Source organism: Nylanderia fulva, unplaced genomic scaffold (genome assembly GCF_048542155.1).
Source record: "Nylanderia fulva isolate GAGA-0341 unplaced genomic scaffold, ASM4854215v1 Scaffold505, whole genome shotgun sequence".
NCBI classification, from domain to species: Eukaryota; Metazoa; Arthropoda; class Insecta; order Hymenoptera; family Formicidae; genus Nylanderia; species Nylanderia fulva.
Window position 1 is genome coordinate 1 of NW_028190594.1, and position 24,073 is coordinate 24,073.

The following is a 24,073-nucleotide window of genomic DNA, read 5'->3' on the forward strand; positions in this document are numbered from 1 at the left end:
TCCCTCTCGTTTCGTACGCAGCAGCGGAATCGTCGCGCTTACCGAGCATCTACTCCACGGATACGAGTTTGCGGGAAGAGTTGCTTCTTCCCGCTCGCTTTGTACGCCGTAGCGAAATCTTATTGCTGGTCGTGTGCGGTTAAACGCGTACGAACCAGACAGAACAGTCCTCGACGTCTAAGCATCGCCATCGTCGATCTAGCGTCAGGGTGAATCGCGCGGTCTCTCGAGACCGCGCATCATAACATTTGGGAGAATAAGAACACGAGTATTTTGATCTTGTGGATTTTTGAACGGAGAGGAGGAGGAAGAAGAGGAGAGGCGGCGGCGTCGGGGGTTTACTCTCGCCTCCGTTGTTCTCTCGTACGCTTTACATAATAGCGTTAAACACAGCAGAGTGTCGCCGACCGGCTGAGCAAGACCGGCGGCAAATAAAATGGCACATACGAGCGTGTTGCGCGCGCGTCGGTGTTTCGGCATCGAACGCGCGCGCGCGCGAAAAAGAGCTAGCGACGAGTCTTCGGGCTCGTTCGCGAGTTACTCCCTTGCGAGTAACCGAACACGAAGCTCCCTGGTTGATCCTGCCAGTAGTCATATGCTTGTCTCAAAAATTATAAATGTAATTTATTTAATTACATTTTTATTTTTTAAATAATACATATATACGTTCCAAAAAATATAAGCCATATTATTATATATGTACGTGTGTGTGGGTGTATAACTATCATTTAATACACATTCACGTTAAATCACATCATTTAATCATATTTAATAACTATATCACTAACATATATAATTAATACTTATAATAAATCATTTTTAAAGTAATTTTTTTTAAATTCTAGTTATCACTTTATCAGAATTATGAAAAAAAAATTGATACAATTGTTAGAAAACTTAAATGTGCATAACTTTTTAATATATAGGCATTAATAAAATAAACATAGTGATTGTTAATTTTTTATGCTACAGCTACGCATAAAAGTACTAAAATACTTAGAACTTTAAATTACTTTAATATTCAACTGTATATATTATTATAACTTTTCTCGTTTTATACTATATTTAAAAAATAATATTTAATAATTACTTTATTGCACTTACAACTATGCATATGTATTTAATACTGTAACCATTTAAATAATAAAATATATATATAATTACTGTGTATGAAATTAATACATTCAAAATAAAAAAAGTTCATATGCAAAAATAAACTCTATAAAATCTATAAATAAACGTAATAATAATAAACTGTGCAATAAACGTAATAATAAACGTTCAAATATTTTATTTATTATATATAAAAATATTCTATTTAATAACCTGTCCTTTTCTTGTTTAGATCTCCTCATTTTCGCATCTCTTCTTTTGTTCTTCCTTTTTCCTAAAAAGAAATATGTGATCGTTATACATAGGTGCAATAAGTCAATTCTGCAATAAATATTCTATACAAAAATAACAATAAGTTCTTAAATGTTGTATTTAATTTAAAAAAACTAATACACGCAATAATGAACAGATAGTGCATGTGTTCACCCTCTTTCAAATCAGTTTCTTATAAAAATAAAAAGTTTGAGATAAGATGATAAAATAGTTAAATTGAGGTATATTATATATAACTTACAAATCTCGGTCAAATCTCTGCTTGGCTAAAATTAGCCATCTTGCAACTTCCTTATTTGTTAAATTGGTTCTTGAAGTTCGCGCAGCATCTAACAACAAGTTTAAACAGATATGTGTGGTTATAGATTATATAAAAATTTAAAGCGACTTAATTTTATATATATATATATATATATGTATATATGTATATATACTATTCAAAATTATTTTATATTCCTATGATTACATATTATTGAATAATGATATTAGAGTTTTAATAGCATCATCCAATATAACCATGCATAGAATGCTATATATAAAGTGTCAAAAATATGTCAATAAAAACATTTCTGTGATTAAATATTTATATACTTACTTATGATACATATAGTAATGCGAAGATTTTTAAAGGCATTTTTCAATTTTGCACCAGCCCAACTATATTCCATTGCTAATTTATTTGTTAAAATATGTTTCATCATGTACGAAATCACATCATGATGATCCTTACCTCCTAAAAAGCTCAATTGTCTTGTCTAAAAATATAAAATAATATAATTAATATTAGTTTATGATCTAAAAATATCAAAATAATAAACATTTGTTTTTCTCTTATAAAAAAAGTTAACATTACTTTTCTTTTAACTTCTTTAAAATTATTTAACATTATATAAATAAATAAATATGTCCAAAATATTGCTTTTTATAAGACATTTCAATAAAATGTTTCTAATCGTAAGTATAAAATGATAATATTTTGTATATACCATTTCTGCAGCAACACATTTGTTTTTTAATTGATTATCAATTCTCTGTAATTGTTCTACGGTATCTGCTGGCAAATCGAAATCATAATGTTCATTTTTTTTTAAATCCGTTTCCTCATTTTTTCTTATGTGATTATCCAACTTTATTAAACGTTCATCAATTGTTGTAAGATTTAACAATACTGCATTTAGTTTCCTGATAATTAAATTATGAAAATCTGCAAAAATAATTGACACATATTATTGTATATCTACTCATTGTCAGATTATATAAATATTACAAATTATATACCATTTTAAATATGTTTACAGTGATATAAATAAAAAAAGTTAAAACTTTAATAATATATATATATATATATAGGTAAGCTTTTACAAAAATTTAAAATTAATAACAGATATATTTTTACCTACATCAATCTCAGCATTACAAGTATCGGATGTAGATATTGTATCTGAATTTTGTGGAACAAGATCATCTTTATTTGCTGTTCGATGTTCTTGTGAACTTATAGATTTACTATATGTAACTGCAGACTTTTTAGACTGAATATTAATTATTTTTTCATTACTTATTTGTATCGGAGGCTTAGTTATTTTCTTATAATTTTTTATCAGTGGTTTTTTTATTTCATAAGTCATTTTGCTTTTCTTTAAATCGTTTGATATATTAGAAGTTTCATCTAAATCATTGCTTGTGTCAGTTCTATCTGAATTATCAGAAGAACTTGAAATTTTTTTTACTCGATTCATTTTCTTATCACCTTGTATTAATGGTGTCTTTATTTCACAGATTTTGCTCTTATTTATTGTTAAAGCTTTTGGTGTATTAGGAAAATTATCTAACTCTAAATCATTGCGAGTTTTTAATTTATTGATGCTTGTGTCGCTTGTATCAGAATTATCAGGAGATGAACCTGTATTTTTTTTTGCTCGTTGATATCTCGATTTTTTGAGGTTATTTCCATCATCACCATCTATATCGGATATTTGTTCAGCTAATTTAAGTTTGTCTATAGCTTTATCATATGTATCTAAAACGTATAAAATTTTTGAATATTAAAAATTAGAAGAGCAGTCGCCCGGCAAGCGGAAGGTCTCGGGTTCGATTCCCGATTCAGCCAACTTTCGGACCAATATTTTTCTCGTCTTTTTCTTACAGGGGATGTTAAGAGAAGGAACAAGGGGAATTTCTGAGATCCCAACCATAGGATTCAAATTCCTCTGTTTCCAAAAAAAAAAAAAAAAAAAAAAAAAAATTCTAAATATTAATTTGTCGCATTAACATCGCGTTTGGCTCTTAGTCGAGATGAAGATGGAGTTTTAAAAAAAAAAAAAAAAAAATAGGAGAGCTGACTGACAAATATTCTTATTAATGTTTGTTGCGTTTAGACCAGGTACGACGCCTTGGTGGGGGGTGGGGGGTTATAAACATTGAGAGAAATATTGATTTGTAAGGGCCTGAATAGCTCAGCTGGAAGAGCAGTCGCCCGGCAAGCGGAAGGTCTCGGGTTCGATTCCCGATTCAGCCAACTTTCGGACCAATATTTTTCTCGTCTTTTTCTTACAGGGGATGTTAAGAGAAGGAACAAGGGGAATTTCTGAGATCCCAACCATAGGATTCAAATTCCTCTAAATATTAATTTGTCGCATTAACATCGCGTTTGGCTCTTAGTCGAGATGAAGATGGAGTTTAAAAAAAAAAAAATTAAAAATTAGATTTCTGTTTTTATATATTTTATAATCAAATATCACTTAAAATTTAAATTTTAATATATACTTTTAATACATATATATTATAATTTTAATTTATATAATTTTTGATAAAAAAATAAAATACATTTTTTATATTACTAACCGCTGCTACCAAAAATACGGATTATTTTATATAATTGCCAATCATCAGAAGGAAATATTCTTTTCATAATTGCTTTATTTATCTTAATTTGACTTGTATATGATGGCCATTTACATTCCTTATTATTTTCAGTTAACCATTCAGAAGGAACAATTTGTAAACCATCTTCGAACTCCACAATATTATACGCCATAATAACTGTAAATAAAAATTGATCAGCATTGAAATTATAAATAATCTATGATGTAAATAATATGATAAAAATGTGACGATAATAATAATAATAATAATAATAATAATATTTGCAATTTATATTAGAGTATTATAATTACGTTTAATTATTTAATTACAAATGCAAATTAATATTAAACATGTATTATTCAGTTGTGTGTAACATCGGAAATATAATATAATTTTTTTTATAAGGCATTTTCAACATTTTTGCTCTAATTTTATCAAACTCCCATGTCTGAAGATGAGAATATTCAGACATGATACCAATATTTAAAGTTAATGACGAAATAGGCTGTGTATATAAATCTTCCACTAACACAAGTACTTTGCCAATAGCATACATTTTATTGTCATTAGATTTAATGAAATTTAAAATTGACATTATTTGTCCATTTTCAAAAGAAATGCAATTATTTTTTGGATCATCACAGTTAATATAATATTGATTATTGCAAAAAATTTTATATTGTTATACAGAAATGAAATCTTTCGTAATAGGACCATCACAATGAGAGCGTGTAAAACATTTTTCCATATCGTATGAATTTGAATATATTTTGAATGTTTCATTATTATGTATTGTCTCAATTTCTGCAAATCTTCTTGTTAATTGCTGTAATGGTTGGTTAGTTTTACGAATTAATTTCTTTAACGTAGACATATAATTCTCAAATTTAAATGCACTAAATTTATCCAGAGCACCAAATTGTTTTACGTCTGCAGCAAGATGTAATAAATTATGAATATTATGTGAAATATATTTAGAACCGTAGATAACTTGAAATGATTTTACAAAATGTTTTAATAAATTTTCTGCATATTCTATAATAGAAGTTTGATATGTTAAAGTAGGATGTGCAAGAATTGTGATTGCTACATGTAATGTTAGAAAATTTAAATATACATTTTCTTGTAGTATTCCTTTCAATATAATAGGACCTGTATATAATAAAAATTGCCGATATTCTGTGGCTTTCCAATGTTTGATATACTTTAATGATCTTGGTTTTCGAGCAAAATCAGAAGGAATATAATTGCGTAACTTTATTAGTTTCTTAGAAATTTGTTCTTTGTCTGAATTTGATAATCTTATCTTAAGTGGTCCTGAAAGCCATAACATAATAAGTTTACGCATAACACCCAAACATACCAGGTGCATATAATCTAGTGGCACATTTGTAACTAAGCCTAGATTTGGTATATTTTTTAAAATTGTGTCACCAGTTTGATAATCAAGATTATAAGATCCAGTAAAAAATTCTTTATCATTACGTAACATCATATTAGATGTGTATGGAAAACATATATGTCCTTCTATATTATCACCTTCAATAATGCATTTAGTGCAACTATTATATCCAGTGTGTCCTTTTACATTTAAAATAAATGATTTAGCAGGAGCGTCACAAATTATTGCTTTAATTTCGACTTTTATGATCTGTCCCTCATAATCAATCCCATTATTTATAAAAGCAATAGCATCACCTACAAACATTTTTAAAAACTCATTTGCATTTTTTGGTTTTCCTTCACCATAATATAAGGCAATGACATATACATTGTTTATAATATTATCTGCACATAATATTGGCCATAAACTCTTTGTGGAAGACTTATATATAGGTAAACCATCAATATTTATAAATAATTGAATGTTATCAAGAGCAAAATTCAATCTTTTACGTTCTTCAATAATTTTTAGAAGAGCTTTTTCGAGACCTAAGTGGCAGTAATCTCCGTTTTCAATTTGTATAATTTCAGTTGATTTAGGAGTTTGCAATAATGTACGTGGATCTTTAGGCAAAGTATAATTAGTGTGTGTTTGCAACATCTGTAAAAGGTGACGGAGTGATTTGAGTGATATCTTTTCTTCAATAGCCCATTTACTTATGTCATGTATAAAAGTTTCGTTATCATTTAAACACAGATTTTCATAATTGTTATCGACTATAGCTTGCAGCTTATTTGCATCCGTGTAATTTTGTATCATACAGGCATTATTTTCATTCAAAAAGTTAATATTATTTTCATCATAATATTGATTTAGATTTCTATCTGAGTATACTTTATCAGAATCACATAAAGACGAAGCATTCTCATCAACAACAATTAGTTGATCATTATTATTATTAATTATTGCCATAGAATCCGCAGAATCAGTCTGATGAGTTATCATATTCATATTTGTTACTGTGTTTCTTGCAACTAATCTTCGTTTATGTCTTGCACTATAAAATATTGAGTGTTTTCGTTTGCGACCCATATTTTTCACAAAATATATTTTTTTTCCTAAATATACATATACAATGAAAAAAAGATATCTTGTTACAATAAATATGAAAAAAAATATAAGACAAACATAAGATAAAAAATATTGTATATACTAACCTTAATTTTTATGTTGATGTTTTTCACTTTGTTAAATCACTTCTTATTGCTAAGTGATCTTCTGAGATCACTTATTTTGAGTCAAAATGTCCTCTTATGCAAATAAAAAACACGTGCTGGTACACCAACAGACTGCGTATACGCTGCAGAGCGTTTTGGGCAACGTGTACGCGCCTACACGGTCACGCTTGCATTAGGATTAGGTAAGATTAGGTTACATTAAGTAGCGTCCATTAACGGTGACGTGTTGATTCTTTTACTTTTAGAACAAATCAACGTCAAGTCTTGACAAGATGACAACTTAGCAGTCATTCTGCTGAACGCGACTATTTTAAAGAAAAATATTTCAAATAAAAGTTGTTTGATTCAAAGGAGGTCATAAAGTAGATGATGCCCTTTATTTGATGAATATTTTAAGAGATATTTGAAGTGGTGTACGTGTTATTTTAAATTGGACACCCTAATATATATTTAGTTATAGCAGTAATAAATATAAATAAATAAATATAAATTATTTATTAAATATATCATAAATTAAACTTTATTTTTCTAATTTTAATTGTTGATCGTCACAGCACAACATCTTTATGATGTCACTGTGACATTTTCTTGCTATGACAGATTTTTTATCATTATTGTTACATTTCGTGATATACTAGTTATATCAATGTGACATTTTTGATGATATCACTGTAACATCATAAAGATGTTGTGCTGTGACGATTAAATATATATTTTATCGTCACAGCAGAACATCTTTATGATGTCACTGTGACATTTTCTTGCTATGACAGATTTTTTTATCCTTATTGTTACATTTCGTGATATACTAGTTATATCAATGTGACATTTTACAATGATATCACTTCAATTGTGATTAATGATATCACTGTTACCTTCCAATAATCTCACAATGACATCACAGTGACATTACATTTTTTTGTCACCTTGTGACTCTATTGTGAGCTTATTGTGATGTCACTGTGACATTTTTTGCTATGGGGGATATAATTAACTTATAAGATACATAATAACACAAATCGCTAACACAACTAATATGGTCAGTGCTGTTAATGTGGGCAATAAGAAGTTTTAGTAATATATATAAGTTATCATCTAATTGCATTCATTTATCGCTAAATAATTTTAATACAAGCCAACATTTTAATATAAAAATATTAATTTCTGTGATTTTAACGTAAAAATAAAAAATTCATGAATACACTAAATACACAAGTAACTATTATTGTGATACTTAAAAAATGATAAAACTTATTGACGTTGTTGCTTTGCCTGTAAAAAATAAAAGTAATAATAAATATGTTGTTATATCGAAAACTAAAATATACAAGTAAAACGTAAAACATACTAGTTCTCTGTCGTAGCGCGTTTTTGAGTGCCTTAACCAAGCTGACACATAGTTCTGAAATTGTTTATCTGTCAAAAATGGAAAGTGTTTTCTAGTCGATCCTACAAATGTAACAAAAAAAAAGTTAATATAGTACCGGTACAATTATTATGCTATTAAAAGCATTAATTTTTTATAATTATATATTTTTACATTTCTATATACGTTTTAAAATGTCCATAATTATTAGTGTGTTCACTTCGAAGTTGCCTTTGCGACCCATCCAAGAACATTTTGTACCCAATTTATTAGTAAATATTTTTTCTAGTCCAGCTTTTATTTGATCGTGGGGAGAAGTGCCTCCTAATAAATAGACAAATGTTTCCTACGAAAAAAATGTAAATACATATATATATATATGCAATTGTTCGAGCCTTTTCTGGTAAATATTGAGCATCCTTTTTGTCTATTTTAATTTCAATTAAAGTCAGTTAGTCAGAAGGAAAAAGGGTTAAATATATATTTTTTAAAAATAGATATCAGTAGTTTTGGCATATTCAACAATGGTACAATGAAATTATAATGAATGTTATAAAATAATCCCTGGTAACACAATCTGGCAGCTCAGATACGTCCTAAAGAAGTGCACAAGAAAACTGTCCAAATTTGTGACAGAATTGCATAATATCTCTTATTGAATGAGTACTTACTGCACTATTGCAGCAGTCTGCTGTAAGAAGCTAGTATAAAATTTTATATAATTTATTAAAAGTAGACGTGCAGCAGAAATGTGAAAATAATTCTAAAGTATCTGCCCGACAGAAAAATAGCAGCAAAGCGCGTTAGACTCTTCACGCATATTTACAGCAGAGTAACAAAAGTTTTTGTCATTTAAAATGCTGAGTTTTGAGTACAGATCCGAGCGGCAGAAATGCGAAAAGAATTTGTAAGCATCTGCCCGTCAGAAAAATGGTAGTTGAGTGTATTAGACTCTTTAAACATATTGGCAGCAAAATTTCATAAATATATGTCGCTTAAATTGTTCGTTTTGCTATACAGATCCCAATAACAGGAATGCGAAAGAAACGTGCAAGCATTTGACAAAGCTTTTGACAAAAATTTCGTTATACTCTGCTGCAAATATATTTGTAGCGCATTTGGCTGTTATTTTTCTGTCAAACAGATGCTTGCACGTTCTTTTCGTATTTTTGTCATTGAAATCTTAAAATATATAAGCAGATATAAGCTATATCCCTAGGCCACACCAAAATGGCGTTTCTTCTTAGCTATACGCCACGAACCACGAAGGGACGGTTCAGTGTACAGTGTTGTTAAATAATTTATATTATTGTGGAATCGTCAGTATATATATATATATATACTTCGTCATATTCATTTGAATTTATTGGAAATCATAATTGGTAAGTATTATTTCTCTTCATTAAATAGTATATTATATGTAGTATATATGTTGCACACATAACCTGTATATGGGATTTTTGATAATTTTTTTTATGCAAGTCATATAACTCTCAAATTGGTTGTTAAATTGTCATTGTAAAATTGTGTCAAATAGTGTTATATAAATATCTTTATCAAGAATATACATACTGGAATGTCAATATTTTATTATAACTTCATATATTGATTGGTATTTATAATAATAATAAGGCATATGCGCATAATAGAGAAAACATTTATAGAATTAGGAATAAATATTAAGCATTATAGGCTCATTGCACAATACAAAAGTACAAGCTGAACTGAAAATAGAAAATATTTATCAATATAGAAGCAGGGAATATCTATATATATATTGTTATCCCCTATAATATCTATCTGCATGAATAATTTTGTCTCTGCTCTTATTATCTATACTTGTTTTATTATACAATAGACCTAATGCTTAATATTTATTTCTATTTCTAATATTATTTCTCTATGATGTGCAAGGCCAGTATATATATATATATATATATATATATATGTGTGTGTATACACAGTATTATTTCTTATTATTATTCAATTACAAAGAAAATTATTTATTCCGTAGACATATAAATTATATATATTATATAATTGACAGATTTTCATATGCAATTATTTATGCATGTATATCTATCTATGAATAAGTTAAATTTTTTAATAATGAATACTGCAATTAGTGATATAAAGCTTCTTGTAGGCGTTATAAATATATAAGACAATTATATTAGATATAAGTAATATAATGGTACACAATAGTATGTATATGGATATAAGTCTATAATGTGTAGTATTAATATTTACTTATATTACATAGATAAATAAGCAACCTATATGCATTGATAGATTTTATTCAAATATTATTAATAAATATTTTTATTATTATGTAACTTTTACAACTGCGTTGGCATACTTTTTATAAGTTGTTTTTGGTAACTCTTGCGTAATATAAAAGAAAATTTGCATTTATTTCACAAAATTGAAGTTGGAGGTGTTTACACTATCACAATCAATATAATATATATCAATATATATATAATTATAGTACGTATTTTGTTTTACATGCAATTATATTTTGTAAACTGTAAATATTCAATTTGAAAGCTCAAATGTGACCACTTGACTTCAACATCCTTTTAAGTTATTAATAAAGATGTTTTTTTGTAATTTTGAAAAACTATAAAATATTAAGATTTATCATTTATTGTTAATTTATCTATACATTGTTTAATAAAATTGTAGCTTTTCTTATTCGAATTTTTAAGATTTCAATATGATTGGACTTTGCCTTATTACATTTCTCACTCAGTCTTAATTTTTTTGACAGTGGTGCACCTGAGTAATTAAATTGGAAAGTCTTAATTGATATCAAAGGAAACATCATGAATTGGACGAATCGCAAATCTTTTCAGAATTTATCAAGTCGTCAACAATATAATCGTTTACGCACTCGTAAAGAATTTCATCTTTCTGTAGACAGAACACACTTACAAGATCAAAATGGAAGTAATAATTCCTTAACTTATTCATTTGAAGAAAATCGTTCTTATGTGACTTGTAGAAATTTGGAAAGTAATGAAACTGAAAAAGAATTACCTTCTACCACCTACTTTGAAGAAACGTCTTTAGACTTTTTATCAGAAACGTCAAATGCTCATGATAATGTAGTAAAAGAAATAGTACATAAAGATTCACAACCTCATATCGAAATTGATTGTTTAGAAAACTTTCAAAAGCTTTTACGACAATGCTGCCTGGAAAACAATATAAATCATGTTCAGAGTAAAGCAATTTTAAGAGTACTTCGTATGCATAAATGTTTTCGGAATTTACCACAAGATAGCAGAACTCTTTTAAAAACAAGTCGTGATCGCATTAACTTAGTACCGATTGGCTCAGGTGTATATTGGCATATTGGTTTTGTAAAAACATTAGAAAAGCACCTTTCGTTTTACGTTGCAGATGAAATTCCGCCTGTTCTAGAAATAGAACTTAACACTGACGGTTTGTCATTGAGTAAAAGCAACCCTATGCAATATTGGCCTTTACAATATAGGATCATTAATATTTCTTATTTCAAGCCGGTGATGATAGGTGTATATAAAGGACTTGAAAAACCTTGCAATGTATATAGCTTTTTTAACAATTTTATTGATGAGGTAAAAGAAATTAATAATGGACTAGGAGGAATACTAATACGGAATCGTCATATTCCTATAGTGTTTAAAAATTTTGTTGCCGACGCTCCAGCGAGAGCTTTAGTTTTAAATCATTATGGACACAATTCGTATAATCCGTGTTCTAAATGTAAAGTTAATGGCGTCCGACATGAGAATCGAATGGTTTACTTGGGCATCAATCATGAAAAACGAACAAATGAACAATATATATCTTGTGTGGATGAGGATCATCAAAAAGGAAGAAGTCCATTAGAAGATCTTGGAATACCAATTGTCACAGGAGTGCCTTTTGAAATTATGCATCTGGTATACCTTGGTGTTACTGTGAGACTATTAAGTGCGTGGTATGATGGCAAATTTGGATATGCAGGGAAACTACGTAGCTCAGCGCTTAATGAATTGTCTTCACGATATGTAGAGTTAAACAAGTTTTGCCCAAACGAATTTGCACGTCGTCCTAGATCTCTCGCGAAATTCTCTAAATTCAAAGCAACTGAATTAAGACATTTTCTTTTATATGCAGCACCAATTATTTCGTTCGGAATTTTAGCTGAAGAATTTTATTTCCACTTGCTATTACTTAATGTAGCCATGAGAATAGTCACATCAATTAAATGTTCGAAAAGGCAATTAGAAACGGCTGAGAAATGTCTACAAATGTTTGTTAAACATGCAGAATATCTTTATACAGCGAGCTTTGTAAGTTACAATGTTCATGGATTGCAACATTTAGTTGATGATGTAAAGGAATTAGGACATTTAGAAAATTGTTCAGCATTTGTTTATGAAAATAATATGCCGTTTTTTAAAAAAAATATTAGAAATCATCCACGTCCACTTCAGCAATTCGCAAATCGATTACGAGAAAAAAATTATATACAACATATACCTGAACGTCATCCTGAGAATCATCGCCTTTCAGTAATACACACAAATGGTGTTATTCCTGAATGTATTGCTAATACCAATTTTATACAATACAAAAATTATCAGTCAAATAAATTTAATTTTACAATAGATGATTGCAACAGTTTTTGCAAGATTCGGGATAAATTTATTTGTAAAATTAAAAATATTTTGACTATAAATGAAGATGTTTTCTTTGTAGTACAAACTTTTAAAAATGTTACAAATTTTTACAAATTGCCAATTCAATCTTCAACTGTCGGAGTTTATAAATGCAAAGAGTTATCAGAAGACTTACAATTAATCAGCATAAATTATATAACTGCGAAGTGCTATAGTATGCCAAGTTGGTCAGGGTCATTCTCTTCAACTCAGAAATCAGAAAAAAATATTGATGAATATATTGTTTCTACTTTGTTACATTATATTAATTAGTTTTATTCGCACGTTTATGATCGCAAATATTTTATCATATTTGCATATAGATTTAAAATCTGTCAATGTAAATCCTTCAATATATAGTTTATTTTCTTATCCCCACAACTTTATATTAAATTTATTTCCACTAAAAAATTAAAAAAAACTATATGTATATAATATATATATATATATATATATATATATATATATATTTGCGTATTGATCCGCAGCGTTATAAAAAATGTCTGACAAAGGTTCAAAATGTAATCGACAAAGACGTACAATAAGAAAGCCTAAAAAGTATTGTACTACAGATTCTGATAAGCCAACGAATAAGGAAAAGGCTAAAAATAAAATATTAGAAGAAATGACAACAGTATTCAGAAATTCTAATTCTGAAGAATCAGATGAGGCATCAAGTCAATCATCTGATAATGAATCTAATTTTTCTACTGACAGTGAGAACGATGTTGAAATGAAGAAAAGATATGAAAGAAATGAACAATTAACTCGGAAAAAAGAAGGAAATCAAGACAAATTAATAAGACCAACTTCCAAAAAAGTAGAAAATCAAGTTAAACCAGTCGGGCTTGACAAAAAAAAAGGAAACAAAAAAACAACATCGGAACAGCTACTTGAACAGCATAGAAATAATAATTTGAACTCACCTGGTTGTTCAACACAAACATTACAAAATAATTATGATCAAAGAGATGATGTGATATGTTCCTCAAATAATCATTCTATTTACGATTTCAACTCAGGGATAATTGCCGAAACAAGTAATTATTTTTGTATTCCAAAAAAATATTTTTAGACACTATATGTTAAAATAATGCAACTTCAGATTCGTCAATTATGTAAAAAAAAAATTATTATGTTATACATTAATTTACCTAGGTACTGTTCAAAACAATTCCCCACAAATTAAAATGTGGAATAAATCTACTCCAGCTGTTACTTCAAATTATAGCTATTATGACAGTTGGAACACTAATGATACTGCTTCATCCACATATACACAAGGATTACATACCTCAGGTAAAATATTTTCACACGTGCAATGTATTAAAATTAATAAAATTAAATAAAACACTACATAATAGCAAATTTTTACAGAACCCGCACCGGATAATTTTACACATGGACATATTCCGCAATTCTACAATTCTCACAATCATAATTATGGTCATATAAGTTATGAAAATCCTGAAAATGTCAATTTAAATAACTTAAAGACATTGCAAGACTTGAGCGCATCGCAAGAAATATTCTTCCAAAAATTTCAGGAGAAAATGCATACGTTTTGCGAAACTCAGGAACAAAATATTTCGAACAAAATTAACAATATGCAAAACTATTTTGATAAAAAAATAGATGAACTGAAAACCTACTTCAATACAAAATTAGATAATTTACAAGTGTAAGTATGCATGAACGTAATTTTCTATTCTAAAAATCTATAAATTTTTATCAAAATTTATCTTAAAAGATAAAAGAAATTGTACAATAAAAAGAAGATAATTTGAATGGATAATAGAAACGATTTTTAGGTTTATGTAAAGTAGAATCCATCAAGATTTATTCATATCCTCTTAAATATTAATTTTGAGTATAAACTGAGCTAAATTATTTTTAGAAACAAAAACGCAAATAATAACGATGGAGCTTACCCAGTATATTCGCTTCCAGAAGGTTTTCCATTAAAAAATATGCAAGAATTTGAAGAGTTCGAGGAAAATAAGGAAAAGCAGGGAGAACTAGTAAGTGGAACAACATGTTTTACTTATACATATTTTGATTATATAAAAATATTAAATATAAATATACTTTTAAATTTGCATTTTGCTTTTCGGAATATTAAAATGGTTTTGCTATTTTCGATAATACAAAATACAATATTTTTAAAATTCTTTAACTATTACACAATTATTTATCACAAAATTAAAATTTTTCAGATTCGAAAAGTTTTGTCATATTTTTAATATCTTTTATGGATAATTAATAAATTCCTACTTTAATAATAACTTGCATAATATAACACTACTGACTCTTTAAAATATTTTACAGAGAAATTATTTTATTTGGTGGGGAAATCCTAATGCAAAAGTTGCTTTGAGACAGTACCTTAGATATTCTATCTCAGATGAACTTGCATGCCAATTTAAGTGGGCTAAAAAAAATAATAAGGAAAGTAATGATGAAGAACCGGAAAATGCGGAAAATGAACCTGCATCACACAAGACATTATATGACACACGGCTGAGTAAAATGATGTTCCGTAAGTATTCTTATTTGCGAATCATATTCTTAAATAATGATTTTTAAAACTCAACAAATTTTATTCAGAAAAATTGAAAAAATGTTATTGTTTATAGAACGTTTAAAAAAAAAGTACATGTCTTGAAAAGCTACAAATATATGTATTTCTCGAAATTTTAGAACTCTAAAGAGTTATTCTAATTTAATTAAATCAATCTATTATGTCTCGAAAAAAACGTGTCAGCTTCTAGTGTATGTTATTCCTGATATTGGTAATTGATATTACAATTGTTGAGTTGCTGTATGGTATAGCGGAAAACTTTAGATCTATTTTTCTCTTCCGCTTTAATAAATCCTTTTCCTCAACAATTTCTGTATATTTCATCAATGACCTATCTTAAAATTTTGCAAACGTTAACATCAGCATTCCTTCAAAATAGATTTTCATTTCATATAATTATATAATTTTGAGTTTTGAAAAAGACCCTTTCAAAATGATATATATAACCCTCGTGCGAAGGATTTGTGATTTTTTTTTAAACTTTCGAGCATTTTATTATTAATTAGTTTTTAAACAAATTACCAATATCAATTTAGATATAACATACACTAGAAGCTGATAACGTTTTTTTTTCAAAACATAATAGATTGATTTAATGGAATTAGAATATTTTTTAAAGTTCTAAAATTTCGAGAAATACATATATTTGTAGCTTTTTAAGACATGTACATAAAATACTTTTTTTATGAAAACATTCCATAAACAATAACTATTTTTTTAAAACTATTTTTTCGTAAATATTTTAAATTTAACAATGTTGAGTTTTGATACAGTAAAATAAAATAAGATTACAAAATACAATTTTTTAATGTTTTAATAAATATTATATAAGTATTTGTTACGTTTTAGAAGTAATTAATAAGTTTGAAAAAACTTCAATAGAAAGTTTTAATCAACTTATGCAGGCTGCATTAAGAGTTGCTAAGCAAAGACATCGAGATCGAGTTCGAAGAGAAAACCGAGAACGTAATGGCCGACGAAATCATTTACAAGATATGAATAATTTATACAGTAATTAAAATGATCGAAGATTAATGAAGATTGACAAAAACAATTTAAATTTTTACTTATAGGTATAAAGATGAAAATATCTATATATAGATATAAAGATTTCATGATATAAATTCCTGCATATTATAAGAGCTTTACTTTTGTTTAAAATATTTAATGTTTCGAATAGAAAACGTTTTCTCATTCCAGTAAGTTGATGTTTTAGGGCCCGGGCAGAGTGTATAGTTAGAAAACAGTTAGAAAAATATTTTTTGTTCTCAATACCTTTTTTGTTTTGAATGCCTTTAAATTACCAAAAGTTATGTTTAATAATTATAATAATATATATACACTACATACATATATATATATATATATATATATATATATATATATATTATACATTTATATATATTACAAGTTCTAGTTTTGTTTAAAATATTTAGTGTTTCAAATAGAAAACGTTTTCTTATTCCAGTAAGTTGATGTTTTAGGGCCCGGGCAGAGTAGTTAGAAAATGGTTAGAAAAATATTTTTTATTCTCAATATCTTTTTTGTTTTGAATGCCTTTAAGTTACCAAAAGTTATGTTTAATAATTATAAATTTAAAATTATAATTATAATATATATATATATATATTACAAGTTCTAGTTTTGTTTAAAATATTTTGTTCTCTTAACAAAAAACAGTTCTGTATTTAAATTCACAGATGCAAATATTTTGTTTCCATTTTTTAATAGTTTATAAGAAAACACTGCAAAAGATACAAACATTTTATAAGCAATGAAAGGCTTTAAATAACTGCAGTAAAAATTACATTTATTTATTCTAAATAAATATATATAAGTTAAAATACTTTATATAAGTGCAACATTTGTGATATGTTACCAAGAACAAAATCATTTATAATAATTAATAAAGTAATAATTGATAAATATTTATAATTGTATGTATTCATTTTATATAATTTTGAGTTTTGCAAAAGATTTCAATAATACACTTATGCGAAGGGTTGTTCATGATTTTTTGAACTTCCGAAACTGTTTAAAAACTTTTATTGAATGGTTTTTAAATTATTTTTTCTTAAATATTTTAAATTCATCAACATTAGAAATTAAATAGTTTTGTATTAAAAAATAAATAAAAATTCATTATAGATCCTACAAAAAACTCTAACTGAGTATAAATAATAAAATTTATAAAAAATGTTAAATTAATATTTATGCAGTGATAGCATTATTGCACAAATAAAATTATAAATTATGCAGTAAAATTGCCGTAAACACTTTTTATTATATTGTTTTGATAAAAATTCCATTATTTTGAACTTGATTTTCATTGGATTATCTAAAACCGTGGAAATCAAATTTTTAAAACAGTGGAATTATAATTAAAAGAATTTAAAGTGATTATTATAATTTTGCTGCATAATTAATGCATTTTATTTGTGTAATTTTACTACACAGTATATTCTGCCAAAATCTTTTGCATTACTGCTCTATTTTTTACGCAAGCATCTGCCGTAATTCTTGTTGAATTATGTTGTATATAAATGCGCATTTCTGCAAAATTATTAGCAATAGATGCAGCCACAAATCTGGCGCGATTATGTTGCACTGCGACTTGCGCAAGCATCTACTGCATTTCTTGTAGTATTCTGCTATATGTAAATGCATATAACTACAAATTATTAGCAGTAAAAGCTGCCACATATCGTTTGCAATTCCGTTACACTATGACGAGCGTAAGTTTTTGTCAACAGAAAACTAGTCAAAGTTGGAAATAGAAGACGCATGATCTGTCCGAAAGTTCATGCACGACTTTTCGTACAATTTTACAGCAGAACTGCAATGGAAATGTTACCAGGGATCCTAGTTTAATCAAGCTTGAACAATCAAAATTGCTTTTGAAAGCAATTTCTTTCTAACCATTTACATTATTTTACCAGCTCGAACATTGAATTTTGTCTCAAATATTCAAAAAACAAGAATTAAGAAATGTAGACTATTTTTACCATTTGTTTTTGTCCTTCCTCATTAGTTTTTAATGCGATGTCGAAATCAAGTAATTTTGTAAATTTCTTGAAAGGTTTGTTCGGAATAAGAGAAAAAGTACTACTACAGCTTGAACCAGATGCTGAGAGCAGTGGAAGCAAATTATTTGTACGCTCTAATTGCTTTAAAAATGCATTTTGTTGTTCCAATAATTTTTTAATCGCAATCGTGTTTTGCAGGATTGAAACAATATTCTGAAATATAAATTTACAAATTATATTACTATAAACAAAAGAACAATAAATATGAATGATTACCTGCTGGAAAATTTTCAAAAATGATATCGGTTGGTATCATATTATTTACTGGATTAACAGCATCTTTAGGATCTAAATAATGGAAATTTTTAGTATCATTATTGTATTTATTTAATATTAAATTAATAAATTAATAGACACTATATATATATTAAGCGGGATTACTTAAAATCGACTTGTATTGTTTAATACCTTATTGTGCCAAAAATTATTTGTTTATACCTTCATCAGAAGTTACATGGTCTTCAGAGGCAATATTATTCTTTTTATTTTGACTCACGTTTATTGCTGTTTCATCCATATTTTCGATATCCTTGTCCAAGTTTTGGTTATCATCATTAATCAAATCTAAATGTATAAAAAATTACACTATTAAGCATTACTTTATTTGCAAGTTAAAAAAATAATGTTAAAGATTTATAAAAATAATATATATATTTATTTATTGTTATACCATTTGTCAACTGTTCATTTTCTAAATGCAAATCCATGACAGTCATTAACGGAGATGGTGTCATTCGCGGATTTGAATCGTCATCATTTAAGTTGTTTGCTGTAACTGGTTGGAATGATTTCTTTTTTCTTTTCCCTCGGCCTAATTGCGAACATGATGTATCTGATGTATCGGTTCGAATTTTTTTATGTACAACATCTATAGCTTCCTTATATGAATCTGTAATTACAAATTATTTTATTAATATTTGTATTACATGATTTATATAAGTCTTTTCCATAACCGTATTCATAAATATTGGGAAGTTATGATTTGATATATTAAATACGAAAAAGTCATTTTTTTAATATAAAACATGTTTAATTAAGATATTATCTTATTATATACTATCAATATTTTTATGACAATACTTACTACTTTGAAATATTAGTTGCACTATGTATTTTTGCCAATTGTCTTTTGGGGGTTCTTTCCGTAATATATATTTCCTAACATTTTTTTCCGGCCATTTACACATTATTTGATCATTTGTAAATGTCATCCATGAGGTTGGTACAACTTCTACAGCGTTTGATTGGCCTTCTATATTGATAAATTCAATCACTGACCAAGTCTGCAAAGCATATAAACCATTTAATTTTCAATTAATAAACATTATTATAATGTTATAATATGATCCCACAAAAAAAGACATCACAGATGTAAAAAAAAAGCGCTAAGTTATATCTTTCGTCAGCAAAAATAGTATAATAATAAAAAATATAATTTTCTCAAAAATTATGTTTATAGCCAAAATAATTCTTTGCAAAAATTAATCATTATCAAAAATATTTTCTCAAAAATTATATTTATAAATTATATTTTATTTTTGTTAATAATACTAGAAAAAAATTAAAATATTAGCATCAAAAAGTAGTGAAATCAAAAAATTGCGCTAAATAATTATATTGATAATACGAGAAAAAAGGTTAAAATATTAGCATCAAAAAGTAGTCAAATCAAAAAGTTGCACTAAGTAAGTGACAACATAATATATAATATTTAGATAAATTTCTTATAATGATACAAATGTATAATTATTGCTTTATTTTAAAACGTTTATAATATATACAATAACAAAATAAATTCAGTAAAATATATATAATAAAAAAAAATATATATTATCAGATTACGGGGCAAAATAGTTATATTCTGCGGCTTTTTCCCGATCCTTTTAGGTTTAATAGCGACTGATTTTGGATTTTCGTTGGGCGACTGACTTCGTCGCCTCGTTTTTTTTCGCGGTGGTTCCTGTTTTTTCTACATTTTTCGGGGGAAGATGTGGGAAGCTCTTTCATTGGCTAATTTTATTCACACGCTTTTATCAGGTGCAAGCGAAGAGGTGTTTTTCGCTTGCGATCCGCAGGTTTGGGGCGTAACGTTTATTTTCATCGCTTTTTGCGTCTTTCGCGATAAGCGCTTGCGAGAGCGTGAGAACGTTTCTCAAATGTTTATAAATAGTGACTTACTAATTTTTTTTTAAAAAACTTTTGTAATATAATATAATATAAATAGTTATAGTCATTCGGCCCTAAAATTTTTGGGTTTACAACAAATCGTTAAAACCTTCCCAAACCCCTGGTATACATATTTAATAACATATATAGTTAGATCCCGGTCTTACCCATATATTAATGTATAGTAAATTCATTTTTTAATTTAAATTAGCCAATTCCCCCAAAGGGCCCTCTTTGGAATCTGTTTATAGAAAATTTATTGCATGTTACTTTATACATATTTTCTTTACATGTATATCGATATGTTCAGAAAGGCCACTGTCATTCGAAAAAATCCGAGCCCCCGAATTAAAGTTTTTAAAGTTTTTCCTTTTGGAAGGTTTGGGCAAAAAAAAAATTAGTTTATATTTTTTTTTTATATTTTTTTTATTTACTAATGTGTTAAAATAACAATACAAAAACAGCGCCCTAAGTTTTTTTGGGTACATTACTTTTTTTAAATTTTATTTTTACTTTTTTTTTTAATTTAAAATTTTAAAAATTTTATTTAATTTTAAAATTTTTTAAATTTTCCTAAATTTAATTTTTTTGGGCCTTATTTTTCCTTTTTTTGAATAACTTTTAAAAAAATTTTTTAATTTAAAAAATTTTAGAAAAAAAAATTTATTTTTATATATATCTATTTACAAATATTTTAAAAAAAATATATAATAATTTACAATGTATATCCCCAAATTCCCAAGTTTAAATTAATACATAATTATTCTGTTTTTAAAAATTATAAAGTTTGAAAAATATATATATATAAATATTTTTTACTAAATTTTTTTGGGTTGGGGGATTATTAAAAAACGTTTTTAAAAATTTTAAAGCAAAAATTTTTACATTGTATCATTTAAAAAAAATTTATCTAAATTTATATTTTTTGTTTTCACTTATTTTTGTGCAACTTTTTTTTTTTTAAATACTTTTGATGCTAATATTTTAAAACCCTTTTTTTTCGTATTATCAATTTTAATTATTAGGGGAAATTTTTGATTTCCCCTACTTTTGATGCTAATTTTTTAATTTTTTTTTAGTATATTAACAAAAATAAAATATAATTTTTTTAAAATAAAATTTTTTGGAAAATATTTTTGAAATGTTTAATTTTTGAAAAGAATTTTTTTGGCTTTTAAAACAAATTTTTTGGAGAAAAAAATTATATTTTTTATTTATAAAAAACTATTTTTGCTGACGAAAGATAAAACCTTAGCGCTTTTTTTGGACATCTGTGCCTGTCTTTTGGGTGGGGCTCATAGTGTACTAACATTAGCATAAGTTTCATTAATTGAAATTACCTGTTTACCTCTGCTTTGCAGCCTTGGTCAATGACGTGCCTTTCTCCCTATCGCCGGCCCCTCCCACCGCGTCGCCGTTCCCCCCCCCTCCTGGTGGCCCTTTCCCCCTGCTCCCAATCCTGTGTCCCTGGCCGGGACACCCATGTTCGGCCCCTCTTCTTCCGGCACGCCCCCCCCCAAGCCCCCTGGCACCCCTGCCCTCGTTGCCCCTCCCTTTCCCGTCGTCCGTCTTTCCTCCCCCCTTGCTCGTCTCTCCTCGCCCTCTCTCTTCCCCCTGTTTCTCCCTTCCCCCCCTGCCTTTTTTCGTCTTTCCTCTCTCCCCCCTCTCCCCCCCCCAACCCAACACAAAACACAACCCCACCCTGCTAACACCCCCACACACCCTCTAGAGCCATGAAAACAGAAAAACGCGCTTCTGCACCCAAACACACAGGAAAAAAAATAGCAGTAAAAAGTATCATAAGGACCCATAAACAAAGTCACGACGGTCCTAAACAAAAAAAAAGAAAAAAAAAAAGTGAAGAAACAACCAACACTCATATATAAGAGACACAATTAAGAAACCGCATTTGTAAAACGAGGTACCGATTCACCAATATAAGGGCCCAGCCAGAATAGATGTCCACCCACCCCCCTGTACAGTAAACAAAAGCTACACGACACCCGATCACACTCCGACCCCCCTTTACACATCACTGTCGCCAATTAGGCCCGACCACGGGAACAAGCACAACCCAAAGAACAACATTCCCACCAAGCTACACGCCAAACAACTTAAATGCTGACTGTTTGATTCAAATCCGACCGAATGGACCACACATCTCCGTTTAAGACGGTCAAGGAATTTGCCACTTAGAAAATGAACGTTGACACAAATGGTATAACAATAAATAAATATATATTATTTTTATACAATCTTTACAATTATTTTTTAACGTGCCCCCCCAAATAAGTAATGCTTAATAGTGTAAATTTTCTGATTTAGCACATTTTAGATTGATTGAATGAGATAACAAACCTTGGACAAGGATCTCGAAATATGGGATGAAACTGCAATAAAGGGCGACCAAAATAAAAAAGAATGTAAATTGCTCTGAAGACCATGTAATTCTGATGAAGGTATAAACAAATAATTTTTGTACAATAAGGTATTACACAATACAAGCGATTTTAAGTAATCACGTTAATTAATATAGTGTCTATTAATTTATTAATTTATATTAAATAAATACAAATTTTAAAAAAAACAAAAATTTTTGGGATACTAAAATTTCCATTATTTAGATCCTAAAGATGTGTTGTTAATCCAGTAAAGTAAATAAAGTGTACCAACCGCATCCCATTTTGAAAATTTCCAGCAGGTAATCCATTCATATTTATTGTTCTTTTGGTTATAGGACATTATTTATTGTAATTTATATTTTCAGAATATTGTTTCAATCCGGCAAACACGATTTCGATTTAAAAATTTTGGAACAACAAAACTGCATTTTAAAGCAATTAGAGCGTAACAAAAATTCGCTTCCACTGCTCTCAGATCTGGTTCAAGGCTGTAGTAGTACTTTTTCTCTTATCCGAAAACAAACCTTTCAAGAAATTTACAAAATTCCTTATTTCGGAACCCCATCGATTAAAACTAATGAGGAAGACACAAAAAACAAATGGTTTAAAAACTATGTCTACATTTCTTATTTCTGTTTTTTGAATATTTTGAGACAAAATTCAAGTTCGATGGTAAATAATGTAATGGAAATGGTTAGAAAGAAATTGGCGTTCAAAGCATATTTTGATTGTTGCAAGCTTGATTAAAACTAGGATTATTTCTCCTATAAAAATTCATTTTACTATCATTGTACCATTGTTGAATATGCCCAAAATACATGATTGCTATTATTTTTAAAAAAAGATATTATTTAACCCTTTTTTCCTTCTTCTGACTAACTGACTTTAATGAAATTTAAAATGAC

General features: G+C 27.8%; 1 protein-coding gene across 1 annotated transcript; it reads left to right on the forward strand.

Annotated features, from left to right (window-relative positions):
- The first annotated feature begins 9,445 nt into the window (after window positions 1-9,445).
- LOC114933927 (uncharacterized) lies at window positions 9,446-17,111 on the forward strand. The gene is made up of 7 exons (XM_029306522.2): window positions 9,446-9,621; window positions 13,422-13,973; window positions 14,092-14,232; window positions 14,311-14,614; window positions 14,831-14,954; window positions 15,262-15,472; window positions 16,364-17,111. Exons 2-7 carry the CDS (start codon window positions 13,433-13,435, stop codon window positions 16,531-16,533), a joined length of 1,491 nt encoding a protein of 496 aa, XP_029162355.1. The 5' UTR covers window positions 9,446-9,621; window positions 13,422-13,432; the 3' UTR covers window positions 16,534-17,111.
- Window positions 17,112-24,073: the final 6,962 nt, after the last annotated feature.

Bases quoted from the DNA above. Each gene is read 5' to 3' on its own strand.
- LOC114933927 (XM_029306522.2), top strand. From the start codon at position 13,433: ATGTCTGACAAAGGTTCAAAATGTAATCGACAAAGACGTACAATAAGA. The intron at 14,233-14,310 runs GTAAAATATTTT...AAATTTTTACAG, and splicing joins ACAAGGATTACATACCTCAG to AACCCGCACCGGATAATTTT. The intron at 14,615-14,830 runs GTAAGTATGCAT...AATTATTTTTAG, and splicing joins AAATTAGATAATTTACAAGT to AAACAAAAACGCAAATAATA.